Source organism: Malurus melanocephalus, unplaced genomic scaffold, assembly GCF_030028575.1.
Source record: "Malurus melanocephalus ecotype Western Australia unplaced genomic scaffold, MMel_1.1 scaffold_101, whole genome shotgun sequence".
In the NCBI taxonomy this organism is placed as follows: Eukaryota; Metazoa; Chordata; class Aves; order Passeriformes; family Maluridae; genus Malurus; species Malurus melanocephalus.
Window position 1 is genome coordinate 1802732 of NW_026623333.1, and position 14856 is coordinate 1817587.

The 14856-nt window shown below is 41.1% G+C and overlaps 1 protein-coding gene across 1 annotated transcript; it reads right to left on the reverse strand.

Annotated features, from left to right (window-relative positions):
• Positions 1–4333: 4333 nt before the first annotated feature.
• BTBD3 (BTB domain containing 3) lies at positions 4334–13867 on the reverse strand. The gene is made up of 4 exons (XM_057369020.1): positions 10793–13867; positions 10158–10248; positions 9547–9665; positions 4334–5589 (listed from the first exon to the last, which is right to left on the reverse strand). The coding sequence occupies exons 1-4, from the start codon at positions 11113–11115 to the stop codon at positions 4557–4559; spliced, it is 1566 nt and encodes a 521-aa protein (XP_057225003.1). The 5' UTR covers positions 11116–13867; the 3' UTR covers positions 4334–4556.
• Positions 13868–14856: the final 989 nt, after the last annotated feature.

Below are 14856 nucleotides of genomic sequence, written 5' to 3' on the forward strand. Positions count from 1 at the left end.
AAAACAACTGAGTGCACCTCTTGGAATCTAATCCCAGAAACATCCTAGCATTTTTTCCTTCCACCTCAAACTCCTTTTTTTCCTGGCACGAATACACACATGATTCTATGCCTCATCAAGCACAGTGCAAGAGACTGACACTACTCTCCCTAAAATCAATTTCCAAAGCAATTGTCCTTATCACTTCTGTCAGATTTCAGGCAGAAGCAGAGAATGTCCCTCTGGATGAGATAGGCCATCCTTTATTCACCTTGTCCACTTAGCTCTCGCCTGTTTACCAAAGCATTTGAGGCTGCCAGCAGCACCAATCTCCTCTACTACACCAAGCTAGGCTGCTGCTATCAGTGGTCCCTGCTGCGCCAAATCACACTGATATCTACCCTATATTTAGGAGCTGGTGTCATCAGTACAGTACAAGGYATAACACAGCTCCCACTTGAAGCCAGCTCTGAATGAGAAGTGCTGGGCACGTAAGAGAGCTTGGATCAAGAATGTGGTACCAAGCACTGCAGTAAGCATTCTAGAAAAACAACTTAGTAATAAGTGGCAAGTTTGGTGCCTGTAAACATGCTTCAATCTGAATTTTGGATGAACTCTGAAGATACTGATTTTTTCTGGGGTAGATTTCCTCAAATTTCCATATTGTGCTCTCAGACTGTAGAGTATTTTTTGTCATTACCTAGTAATATATGAAAGGTCTTGGAGATGGACATCATGGAAGTGAGGCTTCAGCTTCACTGACCTTAAAAGTATTTAAAATGAAGTCTCCAATCCCCTGGAAGAAAATTGTTAATACTCAGAATTCTGAATAATATAATTAACTTTTCAGCAGAGAACAGCCTCTTGGCACTAAACATGTCCTTTCTGATACATCAGAGACTGAAAAGCATGGCCTTTCCCGTGCCAACTGTCTTTTAGAATAAACAAGAGACCCTCCCCCTTCATCTCCACATGCTTAATAATATTAATAGAACATGAAAATATTAATGCTASTAGACAAGGTCTTTCATAAAGCAAATAAATGAACTCATTCACTCYAGCTCATTAGCTTAACTGTCAACCTTTTTACAATGTAACTGATTAACATTTCCATTGTTCTTCCTTGTTTTTTTTTCCTTAGACTTTTGCTTCTTTGGGGATCAAAAGATCCCTGAATACATAAGCTCAACAAATACCCCTGCACAACTGCACAACAATAAGACCTGTTAAAAAAGATAACTAAGTAAGGGCTTTCACAGCTCATGCTTCAAAGATACTGCAGGAAACAACCATTTAAGAATCATTTTTATTTTTATGTTTAACGCGATTATACACATTCATGAGTCCAACAAGATCTGCACTGTGACATTGAAGATACAGTACAATAACATTCAACATGAGGTACTTCATATATTTATATATATATCTGTCCTTTATAAATAATGCTGTAAGCCTGCTACGGTCAAACACTGCTTCAGCACAAATGGGTGCTGGGATCTGAAGTGAGCCGAGTTTATCACAACAAAAAAACAAAAYCCAAAACAGTTCAGTGCAATAAGTGTGTAGAAATTAAAATGTTCACTTAAATACTACTTTAGATATGCAGAAAGTATATTACATTATACTCTCTTATCACAGATTCTTCTCACCAGGCAAATCAAAGATACAGGTAGCAAAGACAGTTTAGACAGAATCTGTGAGATGATCTCTATTGACATTACGTTTACATTCCAGGCTGATATGGCTGATGCTTGCAAAATGTCAATCAATGTATTCAAGCTTGGCTGCTTCTGCTAAACCAACCAAATCCACATTCAGACACCTCCTGAAGTGCCCTGATGCCCCAAGGTGACTGGTACTGGTCACCTTCTTACATCCCAGTGCTTGTTAGCATCACACAGTGCTCAGAARTGAGTCGAGTAGCAATGTGAGCATCAAAAGGTGTTCTGGGTGCCTTTGTTTGATCACCTACACTGGAAACCTTTCCCTGCACCAGCTYCTAAAACCTGGAATGGACTCAGAGGCATTAAGCTACAGGTTGCTTTCATCACACTTCGTCAAAAAGTTTCAACAAAAGAATCAAATAAGAACAGTAATTAAGTAACAGCTCATTTTCCAAGTATTACAGCTATAGTATTCTGATCTTTGAACTTCTCCTCCAGCCAGTGAATGTATCAAATACCTCACCTTTATTTGCAGGTAAGTCAAAACAAAGAATAAATTAAATGTGAGAACTTGAGTCTAGTTACAGCAATGCAGTACTCTTTGACTTGTCCCACCAGCTGAGACACCTGGTTTTTATCCAAACAACTCAGAATGCAGCTTGCTACCACAAACAACTTGTCAATCTGATCATCACTTGGAGTAATTACATCTGCATCAGCTGCTTGCTGTAGGAAAACTTAATCAGCTGATTAGCCTCTTTCTCTGCYTTGAAATGTATCTAAATAAATGGAACTGCTGCTCAGATGTTGTCTAAAAGTAGATGACCATTACCTCATCACAATCTTAGATTCCTTTTCACCATCTCTTCAGCAACTCTTCCTTCATTCCATATCATTTATACTCTTTTCTATTTTCAGCTGCAGATCTAAATATAAATAACTGGAGGTTTTTTAAAATCTCTCTCTGGGAGTTTTCCATGGAGCATTCTGTTTAGATTTCACAAACAGTCTGGATTATGTACATCTGTTAGAAAAAACAAAACATTTTTCTATGTATTTTGAGGRTATTTACATTTCAGAAAGAGTGTTGCTTCCACACATGTATGTATGCATATAAAACATTAAACGCTAAGATGGATGAAAGGCATAAATCCTGCAGGGTATTTTTTTACCTGGCTCTCCTTTTATTACCTAGAGAGAAGATCTGGGCTTTGGCCATAAAGTGTTTGATATCTACACTCCAGTTTTCCTTACTTCAGATGGTATTTTGGACACTGCAAAGATGTATTGGCACTTTCAGATGGCTGGGGGCCAGGATTCAAACCGTCAACCGGCACTTAGAGTAACAGTATTAAACTGGTAAGAAATCATAGGAGAAAAACATTTTTATTACAGAACTGACAAGGGAATTTAGGGTTATGCTACATTAATGTGTTGATATACTGTGACATTAATCTTCAGCCTGTCTAAAGAATCATTTGGTCCTCTCATTTCATTAAAACGCACACAACAAACCAAACCCACTTTGAAGGTGAAGTAAAAATGAGGTGCTTTACCATGAGCAGTGTAGCCTTTGAGGAACAACTATCTCAATGCAGTGATGAAGGATTTTCTTATGTTTTAATAGTACCTGTGGTTCTTATTTATACTGSTTTCCTTCCCTGATACAAGGAATATGCTTCATACTTTTGCAAACATTATATAGACATGTAACAGGAAGTTTCGGGGAAAAAAAAATCAGGCACAGGAAAGGCCCTATACCACATAATCCTTTGATTAATATATAGCCATAAGCAGTTGCAAGAGCTCCAACATGAACACATTAGAGAAGACTTTCTCCCCCTCAATGCTATCTGATGATATATATAAGTTCAATATGACCACAGTTGGAAATATTCTTTGTCTAACTTTCAACTGGTAATAAAATGAAAAAAAAAATCTCATATTACAGAAAAATGTCCAAGTCCAGATTGATACATTCTTTTGTTCCTCTAAAATTTGCCTCTACCATGTTTAGGGGAAAAGAAAAAAACACACCCAAAACTAACAAAAAATTATCCTGCATCAGATGATTGATATTAATTCCCATTTATYTAGCAAGGGTTCAAAGAAGTGCCATTTAAAGAGCAGATCAACTCAGGGCAGCAAAAGCTGGGTTATGGGAGTAGAGTTTCGAGTGCTGCATACACAATTTGAACCTGTGCAAGTACTTCCTTGCCTTCAAGGTGGGATTCCTAGAAAATTAACTCCAAGGGTAACTTGCCAAGCCAACRTCCCTTCCTCACTGTGAACATGGCCATGCCCTGGGAACATGGTCAGCATACTGTGGAGCTTCCTGAAAGATGCTTCCCTCTCCCCAGCTTCCCCTGAAGCCATCCCAAAAAGTTGGCTGCAGGAGAATCTCAAAGGAGGAAGGTTTAAACTTGCACTTTTTCTGTTTGTAACTGAAGGACTTCTTTCAGCTCCCATGGTCAAAAGCAGCTTGGTTTACTGGGATCTCTAAAGTCTGCAGAGCAGAGAGTAGAGAGAGCCATAAAACAAGGCTCTTCATTTTCTATCCCTACCTCCCCAATACAAGCAKAAATCAGGAAATGGAGAAAGAGGAAACGGATCCATGAAGACAGTGTTTAGTGAGATACAAGAGGGAGATGTCCTCTGGTGATTCACAGGTGCATCAAAGAAAAGGCATCACCAGCAAACAGGCACCCCTCTTACAAAGCCTTTAAAACGTGCTTGTTTCTAAGAGCTTCCAGTTTAAATATTACACTTAATCACCAACAATGCTACAAGTACAGCAAGCCAGGAACTTGCCCACAGCGTTTAGTTACATATTCCCTGTACTGATCACAAATCTGCAGGCCTGAACCTGACAGGTTCTTCATTGCAAAATGCTTTGTATCCACACACTCTCATTCAAGCATAAAATATGAGTTCGGGAATTTGYCCCCCTTGTACCCCTGTGCCATTTGTACTGTCCGAGGAGCACTGAAACTGAACAGTCACCTTCCCACACTGAACTTCTGTCATTCCTTCTTGTCCAAAATAGCTGAGTTCGTTACCATCCAGGATCACGCTTGCCGTGTAAAAGGTGTCAGGCTCAATCTGCACCGGATATTCAAACCACACAGGAAAAGTGTTACTAGAACCATCCGAGAAGTATTTACTCAAGTTCTGGCCCAGGATAACTCCTTGTCGCTTGAGTTCGATCTTGGCACTGTACTCTGCCGATCCACAGCTGGAGCCATAGAGCCCAAAGCCAGCAATAAACACTCTCTTATCAACAGCAAACTGGATGCTGTCACAGCGGCCTCGGTAGCGCCACTGGTTGCTGCGGTAAGCGCAGGACTGGAAGCGGTGGCAGCGCTGAGGGACGAGGCCTTTCCGGGGCTTGCTGACAAACTGCAGCTCTGGCTTTTTGGCAGCCGTGTACCACAGGAAGATGTCGTTGGTTTCGTTGAGAGTCAGGATCCCGGACTGGGCAGCGCCATTGGCGAAGTCATCAAGGGCCATGGTAGGGATGCGGATCAGGTAGAGAGCCTTGCCCAGCACCTTGCGCTTGTTCTCGATAGTGGCTGTCAGCTCTTGTCGCTGGCACTCCACTTCAGCCCAGTTCAGAGCTGCCTCAAAAACAACAATTTCTTTGGCATTCAGAGTCTCCCTTCGGAGAATGCTTTCAAGTGTCTGAAAATCAATGTCACAGAAGCCCTCAGACTTCAAAGCGAGCTCGGCTTGGGCATCAATCACTTCCCAGCAGCGCTGGGTCAGGTCAGGTTCCTCGAATAAGCAGCTCTGGGAGAGCAGCACACAGGCGTTCTTTGCACTCAGACTTGTCTCGAGGAAGTTGACGCAGGCACGGGCCAGGTGAGGGACAATGTACTTCTTGGCAGCATAAAGAGTGGCCAGGACGGTGTCTGCRGCCAAATCGATCTCATCACAATAGATGTACCTGAAATAAAGCACACAGGGGTTACACTGCTGCTTAATGCAACACCAGAGTTTGTCAACAGCAAACTTATAAAAAACATAAACAAAGAATATTTAAATGGCTCCACATTAAACTGAAACAGTGCTTTTGGGGAGTACTGATTAAATCCAGAAAGAAAAAAAWTCATCATTTATGTCAAGACCATCAGAGAGAATGGGCTTAAATCTAAGGTAAATCCAACTTCCCATTTGGGGTACATGCTATAAGACAATCGTTTAAAAACCACAGCCCCTGCAGCTTTGTGTTGCTTCCACTCAGGCCTTGGCTGGTGAGAAGCCTTGGGCCYCAGGCAGGAGCTCCTGCTGGGCTGCCTCAATCAGCAACCACAGGAGTTGGGACCACTTGTTACCAAGAGTCCCTGGACTGCACGTCCYCTGATGGTGAACCATGATTCACTCAGCTGTGTGTACAAACACAGGAAAGGTAACAGGTTTGTAGGGAGTAACTAGGTARCCTAAGAAGAGAAATGCTATTCAAGTATATCAGCTGCTATCCATTTCTGTAACTACTGAGCTGGGGTTTTTGGGGGGGGGCAGCTTTTTTGTTTCGGATCATGTTTTTGCCTGTTTTTTTTAAAGGGTGATGAAGCACAAAGGAAATGGAAAATTTTCAGGTTTTTAATGCTYGCAACATCCTAACTCAAACTAGCACAAGCATTTTCACTCAGTCTCACTGCATAAGGATGAAAAAAGCTTTACTGCTACGGTAGTGTGGTGAAAGAGATGAAGGTGAAATTCTATTTATGTGACTAAACTGCTGGGATTCGTTGCTCAGAGAAATGAAGCATTGTACAGTTTGTTCTTTTCAATATCTCATGCTTCAGGGCCCCATTTGCAGCTGGTGAATGCAATGTGCTAAAACCATGCCAAATGCAATTTCACTCTTCACAGGGATAAGCAAGTCTTGATGGTTATGGCTGATAAAAGTGTCTTCCTCCAGAAAAGCTAAAGTTGTATGCAACCCTGTACTAATTAAAATTTTCTATTTAGCAGGTTTCCCTACACAATGAGTTTTCTGCAGAACAGATGTGCCTATAAAGAGGAATTAGTACCTACACTGATCTGATTATAGTTGTAAATAACTATTTGTATTTTTGCAGCTGCAAGATAGTATCCTCCATGCTACACTAAGAAAACACRTACAGAGGAGATACTGCTCCAGGAATATAAAATCTATGAGGTTACAGAAAAAAGGAAAACTTACACAGAGTGAAATATTTTTTTTAGCCTTTACTGCTTGGTTTCAACTTATTTGTAAAATCAAAGAATACAGCTCTACATCAGTGGTTACAGGCTTAGTTCCTTTACTGTCCAAAAAAATTCCATGTTTCAATTGATTTCTTTTTATGATTCTCCTCTTTGCTCTCCAAATCTTTCCTCCCTTCTATTACTTCTCTTTGCCTCCTGGTACAGCAGAGAATGATGACATCTGTTTTAAATCGAAATAGTACAAAAGTTGCTATTTTAATATTCATGAAAGTAAAGAACTAGTATCACTGATGTACAGCACAGACCGGCTGTCAGCAATACTCCATACCTCTCTCTCTGCCAATGCACCTCGACTCTGGTCTGCAATTACTGATATTCCAGTTTCACCCTGTTCCAAAACACAGGRCTCTGCCAGACCACAGGGATTGATGGTTTAGTAACACATTCAGCCTGGGATGAGATGCAATCATGGTTCTAACTTGAACAGTCAAGACTGAGATAAGATACAATAYATTAAAGCATCCATTCAGAGTGGCAGCTAGGCTGTGAGTTTAACCCTGTTTTTAAAACTGTAGAGAACAGTCAAAGTACTTTTATTGGGAGAATACTTAATATCTACCAGTTGAGGTATTTCCTGTTACACCTGGCAACACCTTGTTTGTTGTCAGAATGCCCACTGTGTAATAAAACACAAAAAATATTTATACTGTAAGAATTCATTGTCCTGAGGAAAAAAACTCCAGCAAGACACCAAAACAAAAAACCCCACAAAATCAAACTCTATGTATTTCTTGACAAAGTTTATGATGTGGAAATGAGCATATGAAGGAAAGGGCTGCTTTGGGATAGATAAAGTCTTTCTCTCTGTAGCAACAGTATCATGAGTCTTCTGCTATCCATGGCTCACAGCAGTTGCAAATCAACACTCACAGGGATGATTTTCCAGAGGGGAAGGAGTGGAAGGGATGGTGGCTGCCCCTAAGCTCCACATGCAGTGGATCCTGCAATAAAGGGATGATGCACTGCTGAGCACCATGCCTGTGCCTCCCCTGCACCACTGTGGCTGCACCATCCCGGTGTCTGCAGACACTGGAGTCCTCTGCAGCCCCAGGCACACTGCGTCAGTGAAAGGCAGCACTAGCAGGGTTACCTCAAAAGCCACACAGACCACAAACTTTTTCTGGTCTTTTGGGTTTTTCAATAAAAGCTGAGAAGGTGATGAATCCCATGGTTCTGATCATGCTCTCATAGATAGTTTCCTAAATTGCCATGGGCTAAACAATATGCCAGGACCTAGATGTCAGTATTGATACTCTCTTTTCAARGCTTGCTTTCTGTGCACATTTCTCAATGATAAATTCAGAAAGCATTCAGTTTTTATATGGCAYACCGTGTTTAGCCACAGTGAAATAGATTTGCTGTTCAAAGAGAAAGAGGGGGGGCTGGAAGAATCCAAATATCTTTTATTTGTGATTTGTAAAATTCAATATGAAAGTAAAACATAAGTCTGAGTTCTACCACAAAACCAAAAAGGCCCAAAGCAAAGATCCATAACATACCTCCCTACATAACTTCATATATTAACTTTATATTCAAAGTCTACAGAACATCTGTRGAGCTCTATCTGGCAGTTACCGATATTTACACAGAACATTCCTGATGCTGATGATAACCTATAAAAACTCTACAAGCAACTTTGAATGTTCATCTATGGTGCCACTGAAATGTAAAAAAAAAAAAGAGAAAGAAACTGTTCCGTAATCACAAGCCAGTCAAAACAATCTATGAAATACAATAAATTGCTAGCTAGTGATTATATCATTACATGCAAGAACACCTGCAGCATATTAAAAGTATCACTATCAGATACTGATGTATTTTCTGTATAAGAAAGCGATGGCTTTTATTTAAGCTGAAGGGGAAAAAGTCCTTCAAAGCCATAGCATTTCTGTGATAGGGCATTTCTCTTTGACAATCAGAGTTTAYAGATACCTTCAAGGACAATTCAGCACGGAAGCTGCTTCATTATGCCCATTTAGGAAAAGACAGCATTTCTTATGCAGTTTGCAAGAAGAAAAATAATGATCATGTAAACTGACTCATTTTCCTTGTTAGATAAAACCCCCTATTCCTGTAAACAGCCTTTTTATCACTTTCCAAATGCATCAATATGATACATACAGAGAAATTTATTTTTCACAGGCTATATTGAATAACTTAGGGTCATTTGTCTAAGACAAGACCTGCCTACAGCAGGTTTATACTAGAGCTGGAATGATATCAGTATACAAACCCAGCAATTTATTGGGTTTGGGGGGCTATTGTGYGTGCATTTTAAACTTTTCACTATGCTTGCAAAGTAGAACAGTCAGTTTGGGGTTTTTTGTTACAGCTGACAAATCTTTTTAGTAACTCCATTCCTTTGTGTAACGTGTAGTGACAAATCAGATCGATAGGCATTACAGTACACAATGTGCTCAAAGATCCCCTGTCAAAGTCATTATTTACAACTGCCTACATTAGTCTAATATGTGTRTGCCTGTAAGTATGGGGGGAGAGCAGAATGAGGGGAAAGTTTAAAACACAAAGAGAAGAATATTTGAAGCGATGACTTTCTGTTTATATGCAAGTCTAATACTTCAACTATGACATTAGTAGTGTGTGTATACATCAGACAGGAAAACATATCCAGCAGATGAAWGATGCTTACTTCAGCATTGCAAGAAAAGCAGCAGGCTCAACATCTGGTATACGGATTTCATCTTTGTCCTCAGCAAGCTCTCCGTAAAACATCGCATGGAATACAGAGCTCCCAACAGCCAGGACATACTGTTGAGAAAGGGAAATCTTATTTCATGCTTCGAACGGAAAACACTGCCAACACAAACAATGTGGGAGAGCCACTCTGAGCATACTGGGCTTCACTGACAGGCTCTACAGACACATTTCAGTAAGAAATGAAGTCCAAGTTAAGAATAAATTACACGTTTTCCTTGCATTTTACTCTCCTGGGCATAGATGCACTAGCTACTGGAAAATGCACATCTCCACCACAGAAGTTAACTATTTCTAGGAAATCTCAAGAGCAATATTAAWCAACAGCACAAAGCAGTGCTCCTAACTTTACTGCCTTAGCCCAACAAATGTACTGTTTAACCAAAAACACAAAGAAAAGCAGATTATCCCCCTCCATGTGGCCTTTTCAAATACAGACTGCTGCCTGTCCCAGAAGAGCCGAGCCTCCCACGCTCTGTCCCAGCGTAACCGTGGGAGCTCTCTCYGGCTGTCCCTGCCCGAACAGATCGTGCAGCTGTTGCTTACTTTGTGTCCTGGCAGCCGCTGGGTCCCACCTGGTGGCCCGACCACAAAATGAACATCTGCCATCAAGTCATTGTTGAACATCACTGCATTTCTATAAACAGAGGTAGCATGTTAATTTGTGGTGCCCAGGAAATCTYTGCACACCCCAGACCCATGAAATTTAATTTCTTAGCAACTCTAAGTTGCTTGCAAGCAAAGAGAAGTAGGTTCCACTTTGCTTCAAGCTACTTTACACATCATCACACAAATATCCCAGGAAAAAAATAAGGAGGCAAAAGTGTGTGGGGTGTGTGTGTGCAATAAAACAAACCCCCAAACTTCTGAGAACTTTCCMAGAGGTGGAAATCAAAGTCCAGAGCATGTATCACTGAAAATCCCCACCGAGGTCTAAAAGTAAATCTTTAYGGGTATGCTACAGCTTTCAGCAACATTTTTATTTACTCAAACAGATTCACTGTCTGGAAAAGAAATATTAAAACATTTTATAKTACTAAGATGTTTATTTCACACATACATGGAAAAAAATCCCAAACAAATAAAATAGAACAGTGTTTTCCTCAGCAAATAAATGCATCCTGGACATTTCACTGTTTTTCACCCCTCCATTCAAACCAACAAAACTGCCCTGAACTTACCTCTCTCTGATGGTTGGATAAAGTCCTTGCCAATTAGGTGCAGGGATAGTGTTGTTGTTATTGAGATTTTGCTGATGGTACTGCTGGACAGCAGTTGTATTAGTGTTAGCTGGTTTCTTTCGGGGAAAAATATCAGCAGCCATCTTCTTCTTCTTTTTGGTCTTCAAGGTAATGATTTCATAGCAAACAGGAGGCAATTTGCTGTTGCTACTGCTGCTGCTATTTCCTTTCTTAGAGCTCTTCTTAGACCTGTTCTTGACCGTCTCTGGAAGCATCAAGAAGAAGGTGAGACATTTCATGTTCTTTCCTTTCTCATCTACCATGAGTATACTCGTGTGTAAAGCCCGACAGCCTAACTAGCTAGGAACATTTAGGAATGCACGTGGAAGCTGTTAACACCGAAAGCAGCAGAGCTGAGAGTTTGCTTCTTTTCCAGCAAGACAAGGTGACCTTTCCAGCGCACCGAGTAAGAAAGCGACTCTAAGTTTGATCCAGTACTTGAATTGTTAAATACATCCCCATCGTTCCCGCCAGCTTTCTCTCTTCAGCTTTCCCGATCAGAAACCGCCTGGCAGCGCTACACCCCGGGCAGAGGGCAGGCTCTCCGGACGGGCAGGAGGAGCGCASGGTGGCAGTGCCAGGCTGCTGGCGAGCTGAAGTTGTGCGGGAAGGGGCTGGSAGCGGAGCAGGACTCGCAGGCGTGCGGCTGGAGCCACAGCGCGGAGCCAATGGCTGCAGTCACCGAGAGCGATTGGGCTCGCGCACAGTGACACCTATTGTAGCCTGCGCCGCTCCCACGTTAAAGCCACAGCATCGCTCCCGCATCTCCCACGCAGCCAGCGGCAATTCAGTAAAAAATGACACACGCGGTTGCTTAAGCGCACGGCTGGCCAGCAGTGTGTGCGTGCGTGTGGGAGTGTGTGTGAGCGCTCCTCGGTGCCGCTTCAGTTTTCACAGGGGAAGCGATAAGAAGTTGAAATCAGGTGGAAAGATCTATTTGAGTCTATTGCCGTGGGAGCTATTTCCACGGGCATTCGATATTAGCACAGCTTCCTTTGTGCACTCCCACAAATCCCTACCGTACGAGTTGTTCAGCAAAAATGTGCAACAGATACCAGAACCGAATTAAAGCAATCAAGCAGCAGCAGCAAAGACAGAGATGCAGACAAACAATTCCTTTCAGCGCAGCTTCTACTCCAGTGTAACATGAACAGGGATGAGGTCACAGCTTCAGCTTTAACTCCTTATGTTTCCAGATAACATAACAGCCTTTGACAGGGGTCCCAAATCACTAAGCAGTGCTAATTAAGCCAGCTTACACCAGACGTGGCTGCACCACATGAGAAGAAAACTTCGACATGTGCAATCAGATTAAAGCAAACCAGAGTGAATATATTTAATCAATATTTCAAAGCATTAAATGAAGAAGTCTGAATGATTTAGAGTCTTGACCAGAAATCATTCCTTGAGACGCAAACACAGTCCGATTTTGTTCTCAAATACTTTCTGAAATAAACAGGATATAAGCTGTGCCAACCAAAGCATTTAAATAGGAAAGAAGTCTGATTTTTAGTTATTAGTTTACTCAGAACTTAAATTTAGATCAGATTTCCTTAATAGCAGGTCAAGTGTGTAGAAAAACCACCAAATAAGCATAGCCACTTAAAAATAAAAGCAGGGAAATAAAGAATACTAGGTATGAGGTGTCAACATATCACACCTTAAAATATTGGGGCCGAGATAATTAAAATATGATTTTATAGTGACTTTCAAGTTGTACAGAAAAAAACCTTCTGCTTTCAAAGCTAATTTAGCCACATTTTGCCTTAATTAGTTTTGCTGGACAAGAGTACAGTAGGGAAATGAAAGGGATAAAAGGTTGGTGGACCAATCTTGTTGAAGCCCCTGACAGAAACCTGCCACTGACTCAATAGAACTATTACTCAGGCTGTTTATTCAATCCCCATCCCAACTGCTTGAATCACAGCTGTGGCTTTGTAACACACACTCACAATGCCTTTGCCCTGAGAGKGTGCAGGTATTGCAAAGATCACCAGTCTCCTGGGGAGATGCTCCACACGGAGCACTAACTGCACGCCCGGTTCATCTGGAGGCTTTGCTGCAGTGGTTGGGGAYGATGCCATTCCCAGACACATCTGTCCTCTCTGTCTGAAGGCACTGCTCATGGAAGGGGGAAACAGAAGGAGATGTGTCCATGCCTCAGCTGCTACATTTCACAATCCAACATCTTAGCGCAAAATCTCCTTGCTGCTGCTTTAAAAGAAGATGGTRGGTTATCCCTGGTGTAGCTGAAAGGGAGACATGTTCCTAAATACAATGAGGGGAGGTTGTGCAGCTTCCAAAGAAATTATTTCGAGCAATCTTTTCTTTCTCCTCCCTACTTTTTCTTACTTTTTTTATCTGCAACAGATTGATTGGAAAGAGAAACTAACAACTTAAACCATATTGAACTGTAGAGAGGGAAAAGGATGGRTAAAGGAGAAGAAACTCATCCCACAGATGGGATGTTACAACTGCTCACGGCTGAGTTTATAATGGGAACACAGCAGGTATTCCCAGCACAGAATTTGGGTTTGTTGAGTTTGCATAAGTTTTTTTCCTTCTCCTTATGTAAATTTCCAGCCCTTCCAGTTACAAAAATAACCCTTTTGCCACTGCACAGGACAAACATTTCAAAAGGAAGAAGACTTAAAAAAATCTCTTAAAGATACAGAAAAACACAGACTCTTCAGAAAATCTGGTTCTCAGCACTGCAGTTGGCAGAAGGCAAAAGATAGCAGGAGTTGGGAGATTTGATTGTCGYTCCACAAATTCATTTTATAGATTTCCAAAGTATTTAAAAATCAAGGTTTCTGCGCATTTCTTCAAACCAATGACCAGTACAAATCCAAAGATTGTGTTCACACACCAGATAAGGTCACTGGGAGGCTACAGAATATAATGAGAATGAGGGACAGACTGATCAGCTAATTCCATGTGGGAAAGACAGATCCTAAATGTGAATCCACCAACCTTTGAGTTCTGTAACACACCACACACGGACAGCACATTGTGCTATCTGGGAAAGGAAAGGAAAGGAGGGAGAAGCTGCAGCTGAAGCAAGTTCCGCCTGAACCCAGAAGTCAGACAGACYCCAGTAGACAAGAAATATCTGCATGACAGGATAAAAATCCACCCCAGYAAATAAAACCCCAAATTGCCATCTTTGCCTGCTCTTAAGCCACCCACCAAAACTTGGTCTGCTCTAACAAAAATAACACTTATTCCACAACAGAATATGAATAGATTTAGATTTTCACAGAATTCCTATGAAAARCTACAAACCTCTTACAGGTTCATCCCACCTTCCACTGCACTTCATCACCTCAGAAACTAAGTCTCATAAACCAATCATTAGATGGATGTGAAATGGGAGTAACAAACCTCAAAGAATCAGTGCTGTTCATGCTCACTATTCTTTCTGATTCGGCAGCAGCTTCCATTTATTTTCCTACAATAGTGTTTTCTTCTTTTACTATACATTTACTTTAATGAATTTAGAAATCAATACGCTGGCAGTCAGTAAAAACAACCTATGAACTGCTGCCTGTTGAAAGACCAGTCAAAATCCCCAGTTTAGATCAGTCTGTCTCCAGCAAGAGGATCAAGAAAATTGACCTTCTCTGACCCAATGATCTATCCATTTCTGAAAGCTTATTACAATGTGCTCCAAATCTTCTTCAGCAAGTCTCATTTTTCTTCATTAATTATATATTAACAGAACTAAACTTGATATGTACAGCTGAGAAAAAGAAAAATATGGTTCTTTAAAGGCACATTAATTTTTATTTCACAAGCAAAGTAGTCAGACCAAAAGTATTTTAAATCAAAGGGTCCAGGAAATTTCATGTTTAAATCTTAACACTGGCCTAATGGGTATTCAAAATGCCAGAAGAGAAGAATTAAACAAAGAATTATATTCCCAGTTTGAGATACTACACATCAAGTTACATGTCCCTTTCATACTATTRGGAGCAGATTACAAGCCCTTGGAAATCAGCTCC